This window comes from Tarenaya hassleriana, unplaced genomic scaffold (assembly GCF_000463585.1).
Source record: "Tarenaya hassleriana unplaced genomic scaffold, ASM46358v1 Cleome41, whole genome shotgun sequence".
NCBI classification, from domain to species: Eukaryota; Viridiplantae; Streptophyta; class Magnoliopsida; order Brassicales; family Cleomaceae; genus Tarenaya; species Tarenaya hassleriana.
Window position 1 is genome coordinate 738,497 of NW_010966933.1, and position 14,672 is coordinate 753,168.

Sequence of the window (14,672 nt, forward strand, 5' to 3'; positions counted from 1 at the left end):
CGACGCTATATATCGCCAACACATCCCATAAGATTAAAAAGCAAGAAAATGACGAAATTGTTTTGAGTTTTTTTTTTTATAATTCGGAATTTTGATCCAAATATATCTCCAGAGGATTGGAAAATCCCGTATGAATATCTCTCCCCAAATGGAATCTGGAACCTTCCGAATACACATATATGCGCATAAGAGCGAAATGCAGAAGTTTTTAAGCACAAAAGACTGAATAACTAGACCCAAAAGAATGACAGATAGGGAGAAGCAGTTGTGATAGTACAAAATCTGTGACCTAAATATATAAAATATCTGTAATTTAGGAATTTTTTAAAAAAAAAATTGTGCAAGTTGGTACGGATCTCGCTTACGAAATGATTCATGTTGCATATATTGGGGGGGGGGGTATAAGATTATTACATCCCTTTCATGTTCATTCTTCAAGAAGCTTTTGGGAACCCTAGACCATACAAACATACGTACGTACATACGTACGTACATACATACACACACTGGGTGCTTAAAATAGCTCACATATGATAGATTGAAAATTTGAAACACATCAGAAAACAAAAGGGTGGTTCCAAATATTCAAACTTGGACCAGCCCTAACAAAAAAAAAAAATCCTTTAATTTTGTTTTTGTAAAAGGGGAGAATTTAGAAAAGCAGCAAGCAAAATCTTTAGCGTTCAGAGAAAGAATCTTGTAGGACAAACACCAAATCTAATGCTATACAGCCTAAGCAAATCAAGATCAAGAACATCGTAAGACCATACATGACAGATTTTAAAACAAGAGAAACCCTCAAGATTGAAATCAGGGAAGAACACAAAAATGGGTTGAAGATATAAAATCAAAAGAAAAAACCTTACTCGGAGCTTGAGAACTCGCAGAGTCTGCCTTTCTCAGAGAAGACTATGACAGAAACCTCGGCATCGCAAAGAACTGATAGCTCGTAAGCTTTCTTCAAGAGTCCGTTTCGCCGTTTCGAGAACGTCACCTGCCGGCTCGTCGCGTTTTCGATTCTTTTCATCTCAATCTTTCCTCTCACCATTTTGTTTCCAGCTGCTTCGAGATCCACAGAGATCGGAACCCTAATCTCAGCAAGATCAAGAACAAAGTCAAACAATGTTTTTTTTTTAAAAGAAAAAATTGAATTAATCGCTGCAGGAAGAGATCTCACCGGAGAGAAGTTGACCGAGAAGAAAATGTCCCACCGGAAAATCAAGAAGACGAGACCCAGTAGACAAGAGTCCGAGTTCTGTTTGTCAAAGACAAAAAAAAATCGCAATAAAACGACAGATTCTGGACAATCTTTCCAGGAAAATGTATACTGGGACGAACGAGCAATACAGAGATTCTAGGAACGGGAAAGGAAGTTAAAGTTGAGGGCAAGAAATGGAATGAAATTCGACAAAAAAGGAAAGTAAACAAGTTTTTTGTTTTTTGGTCAGAAGCCCTAGAAAGATCCGAGTGACAAAGGAAAGATGGGTTTTTTTTCTTTCTTTTTGATTATTCGTTTTATCGATATTCAAGTGGATAGCACTCTCCCTTCTTCTCAAACCACAAAACCCTAAAATAACCCAAAAAAAAAAAAAGAAACCACACCAATTGCAAAATCTGTCATGAATATAGGTATATAAATTATTTACAACACCTCCCCAATGCAGTAAAATCTACTAATTTACCATTTTCTTTAACTAATAGAGCCATTATATTGCATTGAAAGATACAAAACATATTTTTTTTGCAAGTTTATTACATTTTTTTTTGTTCTCGTGGGTTCCTATATTGGAGACTAACTAATTATAGTATATACTAACTTTAATGATTTAAGATAACTGGGGCAGGTCCAAGCGTTACTTTGCTATATTAAAATATTGGCGTGGCTGCAATATAATTAAATATCAGGAAAGATCGTGGCCTCACCTTGTTTTGGTAAAACTAATGAAGGGAAACAAAAACGTATTTACGTGGAATGCTTTGTTGGGTGGTTTGGCCAATCACGGGCATGGAAGTGAAGCCCTTGGATGTTTTGAAGAGATGGTTAGGGGAAAGAGAAAGAGGATTTTCAGAAAGAAATCACAAAAATAGAAAATACGAGGACAAAGAGAGAAACCCTACAATCATATATTAATATATCCTCAGTGTTTTGATTGGTCATCGCCTGTAAATTTATAATAAATAAGTTGGAACAATTTTATTTGAAAAATTGTTGATTTTTTTTCACAAACACATATTTTTTTTAGGACAAGAAACACCTGTTTGAACGTGTAATTACGAATACAATGATACGATAATGTGTAATTTGACGGATCTAGGATAGACGTAGTCAGACCAAAAGACTGATTATAAAAAAAAATGAATTTATCGTCCAAAAACCATTATGAGAAAAAAAATATACATAAATCTTAAGATATCGGAAATCCTGAAAGGCAGAAAGACGGAAACGTGGCAACCAACCATTGGAAACATTCACTCAAAATTAAAAAAAATAAAAAAGAGGTCCATCCGAGATGACACGTGGCACATTCCTATTGAATAATATATTACATATATATATATATATATTTACGTTTAAAGTTGATGCGATTATGTTAAATCGGAAAAAAACGAAAGAAAAACACGGAATAAAAAAATGTGTAAAAGCAGGGAAAAAAAAGAGAGGAAACAGTATTGGAAGGTGCGTCAGACATCATCGTACAATGATGTGAGGGGCAACCAATGAGAATTCGCCACTTCTCACACGTGCCTTCCACTGGTTGGTTCCCACATTTTATTTTCTTTAATTTTATAATTTCTCATTTTTTCATACTTCTAATTTCTCTCAAACCATTGACTGATAGCATAGATAACCGTGGGAAAAAAAAAGCTAAATATTCCGATGCCTGAACGACAGTATTTAATATTCGTTTTTGACAGGAGAACATTAAAACCAAATTTTAAATATTTTATATCATTATTCAATATTTTTATTGGTTCCACGATGGTAGGTGTTCGTAAAGCCCAGTATTGACCCATTTGAAGAAGCCCAAATGAGACAAAAACGAAATTATTTTTTATTAAAGGCCCAAACAAAGCCCAAAAAGGAGGAAAGGAGTCCCTTCCGTTTGAAATAGAAGGTTTGTGTCTGAGTTTCCTTCTTCCCTTCCACCAGCAAGTTCCCGGAAAATGGATTCGTTGCGACTGTTCGTCCCGAAATTCCGATTCGGAGATCGGAAAAAGGACTATCGATTTCTGGAAAATGGGGATAGTTTGATTGGTTACTAATGAGTTATATTATGCCTTTTCCAGAGAAATCTTTTCTTCTGGATTTGATCAGCCGATGCAATTCTCTTTGCGCCTTCAAGCAAATCCAGTGTCAGTTGCTTTCCCGGGATTTCCTTCGGGACGACTTGGTCGTTAACAAAGTCGTGAACTTTCTCGGCAAATCGGCGGATTTCTCGCCCTACGCGTGCGAGTTTCTGCGGCAAATCCGTCGTGGGTTGAGCTCATTCCCCTACAACACGCTTTTATCAAACTACGCTATCTGCGATAACCCGTCAGCCGCGATTCTGGTTTATCGAACGATGGTGAAGAATGGGTTTTCTCCGGACATGTATACTTTTCCCGCTGTACTAAAGGCTTGCGGGAAGTTTTTGGGAGTCGGAGAAGGGAATCAAATTCACGGAACTCTGATTAGGATGGGTTTTTCTGATGATATTTATGTGCAAAACTCTCTCGTTCATCTATACGGTGTATGCGGCGAATCGGGTGATGCAAGTAAGGTGTTTGATCAAATGCCTGTCAAAGATGTAGTCTCGTGGACTGGGATTATATCCGGTTTTACGAGAATCGGATTGTACAAAAAGGCATTGGATTTGTTTTTGAAGATGGATGTTGAGCCAAATTCGGCTACATATGTGAGCGTGCTGGTGGCCAGTGGGCGAGAGGGGTGTTTGAGTTTAGGGAAATGTATCCATGGGTTGATCTTAAAACGGGCTTCTATTATGAGCATCGAGGCAGGCAATGCTCTTATAGATATGTATGTTAAATGCGAGTGTTTGAACGATGCAATGATACTATTTGGTGATCTTCCGGAGAAAGACATTGTTTCTTGGACGAGCATTATTAGCGGACTGGTTCAGAATAAAAGGCCTAAAGAGGCCATTGAATTGTTTTCTACGATGCAGACATCGGGTCTGAAACCTGATGGGGTTATACTGACTAGTGTTCTGTCAGCTTGTGCTAGTTTAGGAGCTCTTGATTATGGGAGATGGGTTCATGAGTATATCCTCCGGGCTGGGATCAGATGGGATACCCATGTGGGTACAGCTATGGTCGATATGTATGCAAAGTGTGGGTGCATCGATACAGCGTTGGAGATTTTCTACGGAATCAGAAACAAAAACGTATTTACGTGGAATGCTTTGTTGGGTGGTTTGGCCAATCACGGGCATGGAAGTGAAGCCCTTGGATGTTTTGAAGAGATGGTTAGATCCGGTTTGAAGCCAAATGATGTAACGTTTCTCGCTGTTTTGACAGCTTGTTGCCATTCAGGGTTAGTCGATGACGGCCGGAGGTTCTTATGCAAGATGCAAAGTGGACGCTACAACGTATCTCCAAGGCTAGAGCACTATGGCTGCATGGTTGATTTGCTATGCAAAGCTGGACTGTTGGATGAAGCCTTGGAGCTCGTAAAAGCTATGCCAATGAAACCCGATGTGCTAATATGTGGTGCTATTCTCAGTGCCTGCAAGGCTAGGGAGACTTTGGAGCTTCCTCCTGAAATCTTGGATTGTTTTTCAAATATGGAGTTTCATGATAGTGGTGTACATGTGCTTTTGTCGAATATTTATGCAGCTAATAGAAGATGGGGCGACGTTACGAGGATAAGGAAGTTGATGAAGGAAAAGGGCATATCAAAAACACCAGGGTCAAGTACTATAGAAGTTGACGGTGAGAGCCATGAGTTTGTAGCTGGAGACACTAACCATCCCCGGAATGAGGAGACACGTCTTGTACTGGAAAACCTCGGTTATCAAGCTGACCTCGGAGATGCATTCTAGGTTTCAAATCGAAGAAACGGAGGACCCAACAATCTGAAACTGGAAATCGGAAACCTCATCAAAGAAAGAAGCAGAAGAAGGAGATGGCCTATCATGTGAACAGAACGGGAAAGAGGGTCAAATTAAGTAAGCCAAAGCAGTCACAGGGCAACTCTCCTTTGGCAAGCAACAGAGCCAGTCGCCTGCCAATGGAGAAATGCCCTATCACTGCTTTTGCTCATTGAAGTTCCTGCTCTGTTCCTCCATAGCCAGTTTCAGTTTGGTATATAAAAGAAAAAAAAGAGACGGATAAGAAGCTTTTTGACGGGCTCTTCTTCCACAAACGGAGATGCTATGGAGGCGTTTATTCCATGGATATCCATTCCTTGAAAGCTGCTTTTCATGGCGTGTTTTCGGTTCTAGAGAAGCCATGGGAACGTATTCTCTTAGCGTTTACCTGCCCAGATTCAGATTCTAGAAGATGATGCAAGTATTCAACTGCCCATCTTCAACTTTGATCATTCATGGTATTGATACCAGATATGGCTGCATGCTAACCCACATTTGTGTATTTTATGATGCATGCACTCTCTCTTCTCTATTATGTTTTTGTATTTTGGTACGGTGATTGGCATATTCTGAGGGTTATGCCCATGAAATATCCACATTACTCTAATTCACTTTATAAGAAGGATACGATTCTTTGGAAAATAATTGATCACAACATGGTCATTACACACACACACACACAAAAGCTTCATATTTACCAAAGTGCCAACCATCAGAAAGTGCTTTCATGTAGGTTGAAAGATCGCAATTGATGGTTTTTGCAGTGACATACATGATAGAACCATTTTCCTTGTTTTCTCAGGTTACTGAAAAAGAGATGATGATGATGGTGATGATGATGATGATGATGGGACACGTGTATATGGTGGTTGGTGGAGGCTTTTCTTGCTTTGGTAGATATAGTAAATCTGGTGGCACTCGCTTTTAATTTCAACGGCCAAGAGGAAGACGTATACACTTTTCTTAATTCGAGGATTATCTCTAATTAATCAACAAATAGTTAGCATCTCTTCGATAGTATTATTTTTTTCATCAAATATAATTTCGATAAAATCTCATAAGATCTATAAACCATTTAAAAATCATAACGAATTTAGTTTTAAAATTTCAGTTTCCCCATTAAGTATCGTAATTTGATATAATCTACTAATTAGCGTCTTTGATTGCATATCGATGGCTCTTCTTTTATCAACTAATTACTTTTTCCCTTCGCTGGAACCCGAATGTTTCACTAATTTGCGTTTACGACCCAAACTTTTAAAATCTTCCCAATGACCCAAAATCAAACCACAAACTCGTTTATTTTCTCTGTATCTATTTTCCTTTGTGAAATTATATACATAAATGGAAATAAAAAAAGAAAACAAGACCGAAAATGAAAAATTTGTCTTACAAACTTCTTCTAGTGGGGTAAAAAGGAATGATATTGAGGATAAGACCCGGGAAGACGTCGTCCGGGTCATGGATATGCGGGTTTCGCTCCACGATAAACGGGTCGCCGCATTTCTCGCCGATGGTGTGAAGCGTTTCTCCCTCTCCCACGATGTAAATCTCCTCGCATGGACGGTCCGAGAACAGAGACCCTCTGACTGATCCAGAAGCATCGTTCTCTCGGACCGAACTCAGCAGTATCAAAGACAACAACAGAACGGACCCGCCCCATGCGTTTATGTCTGAAGCTCTTCTTGAAGCTTTCATCATCGCTTTGATCTCTCAGCTTTCTTTTTTTTTTTTTTGCTTTTCTCCTTTGGGTTTTTGGTTGAATGAGGTGAGGGTTGCAATAGAGGTTTATATATATTCCGAGAGGGGCAAGGGTGAGGGTATTTTAGTCTTTTCGACTTTCTATGTCTAGGTTTAGGTCAACGGTCGTGAAAAGTGCGTAACTATTCCTCCAAATTGTTATTGGAGTGAGTTTCAACGAAAAGTATTTTAGCGAGTTATTGATTTGTAATTTAACTTGTTAGATATTATATATATATATATATATATATATGTGTGTGTGTGTGTGTATCTTAATCTTGAGGATTAAACCAAATTTTATGGTAAAATATTTTGTTGGAGATTCGTGATATATACATAATTAATGAGTGGATTCTATGAATTAATTGGATAAAGATTAGGTTTACCATTATTACGTCTGCCCAACTCTTAATTTCTTCAAGTCACACTGACAAAAACTTTATATTTTGGTAAAAAACTGACAAAAACTTTATATATAGGATTGTTTTTCAAATCATTTAAGACGTTTTCCGTTTTTGCAAATCAATATACTTGACTTTACTTTTGGAATATTTGAAAACCAGTAACCTTTTCTATAAAAAAAAATGAAAAAGAGAGCAAAAAATAACCAAAGCGTGCAAAAATTATCAAAATGGATAAAAGTTTGAATATTTTTCAAATAGACTTCGTTCTCTCTTTTCTGCCTTCGGACATTAATTAAGTTTTTTCATGTGCAAAATTTGGTTGTAGAATTAATTTCCTATTTTTTCCGAGAAGTGTTATTTATAAGTAAACAAAATAATTTCATATTTGAATTGATTTTTAGGTAACATTAGTGAAAAATGGCCCAAATATTTTATAAAAAATACATTTATACAAACGCATTTAGTTATACAAAATATTTTTTTACTGTACAATTGATGTTTAAGTTTATTGCCACAAATTTATTAGCTTTAGTCTTTTAGTGGTAATCATTTGGATGGAATCAAGTTAAAATAAAAAAAACGTTAATTGTATTTTTTTCATGTTCACTAATTTTAATCTCATTAAACTTTGTACATAAACTTATATTTTCCGGCCTTTTATATCCGAATTGTTCTTTTTATAAACTTAGTTTTGCCAAAATATTGAATTGGTACACAAGGAAAAAAGATATACCGTCACATTGATAATGATGTAACACCGCAACGACCAACATTTTTCGTTAAACACTACAAAAAAACAGTTATATAGCAACGGAAAAATCCGTCGCAAATATAAAAAAAAATCCGTCGCAATTAAGAATTTACGACGGAATGCGACAGATTTATTTCCGTCGGTATAGCGCTGTCGCAAACGTATAACGGTCGTTAATCCGTCGCAATGCGACGGAAAAAATCTGCGTTTTACGACGGAAAGTGACGGATATATCCGTCGCAAATTGCGACGGAAAAAATTTCGTCGCATTCCGTCGCAAATGTTTTAAAAAATTTAAAAAAAAAATATAAAAAAATTATATACTATATATACACATACATATATATATTTTCACATACACATACATATACATTACACACATACAAATATACATATACATACATACATATATATACACATATTTTCATATACACAAACACACATACATATACATACATATATATACACATATTTTCATATACACAAACACACATACACATTCACACATATACACATATATACACATACATATAAACTCATACACATATACATATCACAAACACATACACATATATATTTCACAAATACATACACATACATATAAACACACACATATACACATATTCATATACACATACAATCACATATACATACACATACATATTCACATTCACATATATATACACATCCACATACATAAATACACACACATACACATTCACACATACATACACATTCACTTACACATATATAAACACACACATACACATTCACACATATATATACACATTCACTTACACACACATACACATACATAAACACACACAAACACATCAAACACACACATATATATATATAAATACATACATATTACCTTATGGGAGAAACTTGGCGATCTTTGGAGAGATTTAGAAAAAATTTGGCGATTTTTATTTTTTTTTCGAAAATCGTTGAAGTCTGATGAAGAAGACGACTCGTGGTTTTATATTGCGTTTTGCGACGGAATTTTCCGTCGCAATCCGTTACAAAATAAAATTAATTTACGCACCCAAAATTCAAAAAATTTCGTCGAAAAACGAAACCAAATACATTGCGACGGAAAATTCCGTCGCAATCCATCGCAATTTTTATTTTCCGTCGCAAATCATCTATTTCTTTGTTGTGACAGAATTATCCGTCGCAAACCGTAGCAAATTGCGACGGATTTTGCGACTGTTTGCGACGGATAATTTTTTTCCACATTCTGTCGTAAAATCGTCACATTCCGTCGCAATTTTCGGTGCGACGGAAATTTCCGTCGCAAATTCCGTCGCTATATGCAGGTTTTTTTGTAGTGGAACTTACTAAATTTAAAGTTATCTATACAATTCTACCACGATTAATAATACGCATTTTTTATTATAAAATTTAAGGTGTTGAATAGGAAGTGGCTTTCAGAGTTTTTGGATTTTAATAACTGAAAAAATTGATAATCAAGTTTTTTAAAATTTGGTTTTCCTAAAAACCAAAAGTTACAGGTTTTGAATGGGGATGACTTTTATTTTGGGTTTTTTGTTTTAGTTTTTGAATTTTAGATCTTGAATGGTGGAAGTTTTTGGAGTTTTTAGAATCCAAAAAAAAAAAAAACAACATTCAAAGCCTTGGTTTTTAGTTTTTGGTTTTTAGATTTTGGATTCTATAATATTTGAAAACTAAAAAAAAGTGAATTTTGGTTTTTCATTGTTTTTCTCATTAAATGGCTTTCCAAGCTTTTAGAAACAGTAATTTTATAAAAGCTTGAATGATAGTTTTTTTGGTTTTTAGATCCTAAAAACTCCCAAAACTATAACCATTCAATGCCACCATTTTTTAGATTTACAAATTTATGAAATTCAAAAGACAAAAACCAAAAACTAAAAACCAAAAATCCAAAATAAAAACCAATATCATTCAAGATCTTAAACTAGCCACCGTCTTTAGAATAAATATAAAAGATAATATCAGGAAACATTTCATAAACATTAACCCTTCACCAATAAAGGAGAAAAAAGAATTTGATATACTAAAATATCTTCGGCCACCTCAAATACCTTTTTGGATTTTTTATTAAACTCGTGTGATCGAACTTCAATTTCTTTTTAGAGAATTCAGACAAAATACAGTGGAATTAAACCAGCGTCCTTTACCGAAAATAAAAAATAGAAATTAAACCAGCGATAGATTTGGTGCATCATCATAATAAAACGATATTTCGGAAATCACAAGATTCCCCTAATTGTTTTTTTTTTGGGTGAGCGATTTACTAATTTTTACTGAGAAAAATATTATAACCTTTAATATCTGTATTACCATTGGGTACGTGTCTTCTGTACGATCATTTTATATATATAATATTTACCGTTAACAAAAAAATATGAAAAAGAATTTTCGGACGGTTAAAATGTGATATTGGGAAACGTTGTTTAATATATTATTACAAATAGATCTGTTTTTTTTTAAAATACAAGTGAAATGATTCAGTTTCCAAGCTATCACGGTATTTTACACGACAAGTTGTATTATCTAAATAGTTCACAACATTATAGACATTTCATGACATAACATTACTAAGTCGTATATACGAATATCTGATAAGTATTTATACGAAGATAACTATATCAATCGTCGAATCTTCGTAACCTAACATATTTGGACCTTAACCATATTTATTTATTTTAATTATTATTGGGGGGCTCGTGCTTGCGTGAGAACAACATCACTGTGACGTCGAGTATCATTGGTACGTGGGAAATTGGGATAACAAAGCTACACGTAATACGTAATTGGGTTGGTTTTCTTTCCCCTTTTTGCTCTCTTTTCGCCATCGGGATTGTGGGGTTTGCACGTTATTATATAAAAAAACTCTCTTTTTTTTTAAAAAAAAAAATTGGAACTTTTTTTTGGTTGAGTGAATTTCAGAAGAAAAGAAATTCATTATTATAGTAATAATAATAATAATAATAATAATAATAATAATAATCTGATTAATGGGTGTGGAAGTGGGGGAGCGTGGGTTGGCGAAGTTCATCATTTCGGTTGTTGTCGTCTCTTTGTATTTGTGCCCACTTGTATTTGATTTGTATCTCTCTTTCCTCATCCCTCAGCTTTCCCTTTCCTCCATGATTACTTCTTCAGTGAATGTTTTCCTTTTGGTACGTTGCTTGGTTTCAGTTCACGGACTATATAATACATATAACGATGCATATATGTACATAAACGCATGATATATATAGGGTACAATGTCATTATGCAACTACGTGTTATCTTTAGTTATAATTGCTTGCTTATTTGATTCCAAGGCAATATCTTGTATTTGTCTGTATACTGTGCTGCCTTTGATTACTTGCAAATATATATATATATATATATAAACTTGAAATTTGGAAACAAAAAGAGAGAGATGACAAGAAAGAGGAAAAAAACAAAGGGGGGGCTTGAAGAGGAATGATCACACCACGTTGGATTTCTGCATCTTTTCTTTTATGTTTTTTTTTTCGTTTAATACTAATTTTAAAAAAACATAAATATTAATCCGACCACTGGAGGCTGTCTTGTAATGTCTTCTCTGTCTGTTTGTGCCAACAGCCCCCATCCCATAGGCCTAAGCTATATCTCTATACGTATCTCTTCATAATCCATGGTCGGTTCTGTTGTCTAAAGCCCATTTGAAGTATAAAACTATATATTTTTAATGTGAGATTATTGTTTCACAATCTTTTACTCCAAAAAAAAAATGTGTCCATGGGCCATGGCAATGACATTAAATAAAATTAACTGAAAATGCTTATTGGGGTCTAAACTGATATGATTCGGCGAAAGAGGTAACTAATCTCAAATTTAAACCATCGAAACCTGAATAGTTCAACGAGTGAAATGAGAGTGCAAAGCGTTTGTCTCGTCCCGACTTCGAACTTCAAATTTAATCTGGATCTTGGCACGTGATTGGTTCCCGTCCCGAGATTAATTAATTTAGACATTGGCACAAGATATCCTATTAACAAAAAAAAAACTTCAAATCTAAACCTCGGTAACGGTAAGCAATATGCGATTTAAAGTAAACATAGTGACAAATGTCAAAACGGAAAGAACAAAATCGATATGCAATCTATAGGATCAAGTCAATCTAGAAACCCTAACATGGAGGGGCCGACAAATGATTGGACATAACTGCACCAATCAAAACTTAATTTTGGGTTTCTTTGGTATAATTAGTTTGGTAATATGCAGATGGGTCCCAGCTTAAATGACATAAAATCAGGGAGAAAACGAGAGAGAAAAAAAAAAGAACAAATAGCATACCATAAAAGTCATATTTGTTATAATTATCGATGTTTGCCATTACATGTTATCCGAATCCTCCCCTTCCTTTTTTTTTTGGGTCCGAAAACAAAGTTTTACGAGAAATCAACTTCTCTCAAATATTAATTTATAGATTTTCTAGAATTTAATGCGACATAAGATATTACACTTAAAATCCGAATTTCATTTAATGTATATATTACTGGAATTATATACGTTTGAAAAATAAATGAGTGCATTTTTTATAATTCTTATATACATAAATATTATGATGAGGGAACAAAGTATTTGTTATTTTCTTTTCCCATGATGAAATGATATGTGGATGCAATATGGTTTTGTGTCTCTTTTCTTTTCTCATTCACGATTTTTGGATGCTTTTGTTTGGATTTTACCGCCTCTAACATTCGGGTATGCTTTCTCTCTGTAACACCACTTAATTACACACGCACACACACACATATATATATATATATACATATATATATGTATGTATATTATATTATTTCCATTTTCATTATAACTTTTTAATCTCACAAGATGATATCTTTGTCGGTTGCTTTATTTTGTCAAAATGGGTTAGTAAATATAATTGTGGAGAGTGACGCACTATATAGTTATTAAAAATAGATGAAAAAATCATTGTAAACCAACATTATAACATCCGCCTCCGACAAAAAATAATACTCCTTCCTAAATAATTATCGTTTTAGAGTTTTTTCACACTTTTTAAGAAAATAAAAAAAAAATTATACACCTTTATTTAATGATAAAAACTATATTATTATTATTAAAAGTTTATTGGAATTGTAATAGTTTTAATTAAGGATAAAATTGAAAATTATTTTAAAAAATTACATAGAAAAATTAGAATGATATCTATTTATAAACAAATATAATTGTCTAAAACATCAATTATTATGAAACGCATATGTAAATTACATTTCATAATCGTAATATCATAAAGTTTATTGATCAGAATGATGTAACTAATGGGCCTAAAGTTATATATATATTGTTTTTTATAAATGGGCTAATTATTCGTTTCGTGGGAAACTAAAAGACGAAGTGGGTTACATATGGGCTTGTGAAAGCCCAATTAGGATTGGTCCGCGATAATTAATCGATTTAAAATAATTCAAAATAGTGCGGATAATTTCCACGTCAGCCGAGAAGCAGTCTGACACGGTGAGTGAGCACGTGTGCAGCGAACCTAATCCTCGACGGATGAAACCACACACGAAAAGGAACTGAGCTTTTTCCTGTTACGTCATTTTTGTCTTTCCTCTTCAAGACTCCCCCCCCTGTACTTCGTGTTCCCACTGCATGTTCATTTCTCGCCCAAATCTCTGTCTACCACTCGGTTCAGATCTCTCCAGCTCTTGATCTCTCGATGCATCGGGTTAACTAAGGTATCGTGAGGTTTCCTATGATCCGTTTGTTGGATTGGTTTTAGAGTTAGGGTTTTGGATCCTAGCTTTGAATTATGGAGATTCTAGGATCGAATTTGTGATTTTAGGTTACTAGTTTTTTGGTTTTCGTCGGATTTCGAGTTGTGATTCGTGGGTTTAATCCGAGATTAAGAAAGATCGATGCTTGATTGACGACACTGAAATCCGAACCCTTTCGTAGGGTTTTGTTATTTACAGGGTTTCGAAGATTTGAGTGTTGAAATTAGAATAACAATGGAGCCCGAATCTCAGAAGAGGAAGCTGGAGGAAACCAGCCACGAGCCTCAAGCGGCTCCGACCATTTGCGCTAATAACTGCGGTTTCTTCGGTTGTCCGAACACAAGCAACCTCTGCTCCAAATGCTACAGAGATTTTCTTCTCAAACAATCCAAAACCATAGCCAAAAACACGGTGGCTGTGGGAAAGGAAAAGGGTATTGAACAAACCACTGAAAAGCCCGAGAACAATGAGTCACAACCCGGCAAAATCTGGGACGGGGAGAATTCGGTGAGGCCGCCACCGCCATTGAAGTCAAACAGGTGCAGCTCATGTAGGAAGAGGGTAGGGCTGACTGGCTTCAAGTGCAGATGTGGTCATACCTTCTGTTCTCAGCATCGCTACTCAGACAAGCACAACTGCGTGTTTGATTACAAGACCGTCGGGCAAGACGCCATTGCCAAGGCTAACCCTGTGGTGAAGGCTGACAAGGTTGATAAGATATGAATATGACGATGCATGGAAATTGGATTGGTGTAAGTATGGAGGTAGGCACTACAATTTTTGATTCTCTGTTTGCCCTTTTGAATCTTCTCGTTTGTACATATCTGTTATGGTTTATGATGTTGTGTTACTATATATATATATATATATATATATATATGTATGTATAGATATATATCTTCCATGTAGAAAACAATTT

General features: G+C 35.0%; 4 protein-coding genes across 5 annotated transcripts in view; 2 read left to right on the forward strand and 2 right to left on the reverse strand.

Annotated features, from left to right (window-relative positions):
- Positions 1-1,491, reverse strand: part of LOC104824845 (MADS-box protein AGL42-like) — a 3,560-nt gene extending 2,069 nt beyond the window's left edge. Inside the window, exons 1-2 of the mRNA XM_010557019.2 lie at positions 1,178-1,491; positions 867-1,088 (exon numbers count right to left, since the gene is read on the reverse strand). Of these exons, the coding sequence (XP_010555321.1) occupies positions 867-1,048 (182 nt within the window). The 5' untranslated portion in view covers positions 1,049-1,088; positions 1,178-1,491. The remainder of the gene's footprint in view (positions 1-866; positions 1,089-1,177) is intronic.
- Positions 1,492-3,165: 1,674 nt separating this feature from the next.
- On the forward strand, positions 3,166-6,082 carry LOC104824846 (pentatricopeptide repeat-containing protein At4g38010). The gene is made up of 2 exons (XM_010557020.2): positions 3,166-5,548; positions 5,893-6,082. Exon 1 carries the CDS (start codon positions 3,264-3,266, stop codon positions 5,040-5,042), a length of 1,779 nt encoding a protein of 592 aa, XP_010555322.1. The 5' UTR covers positions 3,166-3,263; the 3' UTR covers positions 5,043-5,548; positions 5,893-6,082.
- Positions 6,083-6,372: 290 nt separating this feature from the next.
- On the reverse strand, positions 6,373-6,928 carry LOC104824847. Its single transcript, XM_010557021.2, has one exon. It carries the CDS (start codon positions 6,789-6,791, stop codon positions 6,480-6,482), a length of 312 nt encoding a protein of 103 aa, XP_010555323.1. The 5' UTR covers positions 6,792-6,928; the 3' UTR covers positions 6,373-6,479.
- A 6,615-nt stretch (positions 6,929-13,543) lies between these two features.
- Positions 13,544-14,610, forward strand: LOC104824849 (zinc finger A20 and AN1 domain-containing stress-associated protein 6-like). 2 transcript variants are annotated; one of them, XM_010557024.1, is made up of 2 exons: positions 13,544-13,714; positions 13,935-14,610. In XM_010557024.1, exon 2 carries the CDS (start codon positions 13,988-13,990, stop codon positions 14,474-14,476), a length of 489 nt encoding a protein of 162 aa, XP_010555326.1. In that variant the 5' UTR covers positions 13,544-13,714; positions 13,935-13,987; the 3' UTR covers positions 14,477-14,610. The 2 variants fall into 2 exon arrangements, with proteins under 2 accessions (XP_010555326.1, XP_010555327.1); XM_010557025.1 differs by having other exon boundaries at positions 13,952-14,610.
- The last annotated feature ends 62 nt before the right edge of the window (positions 14,611-14,672 follow it).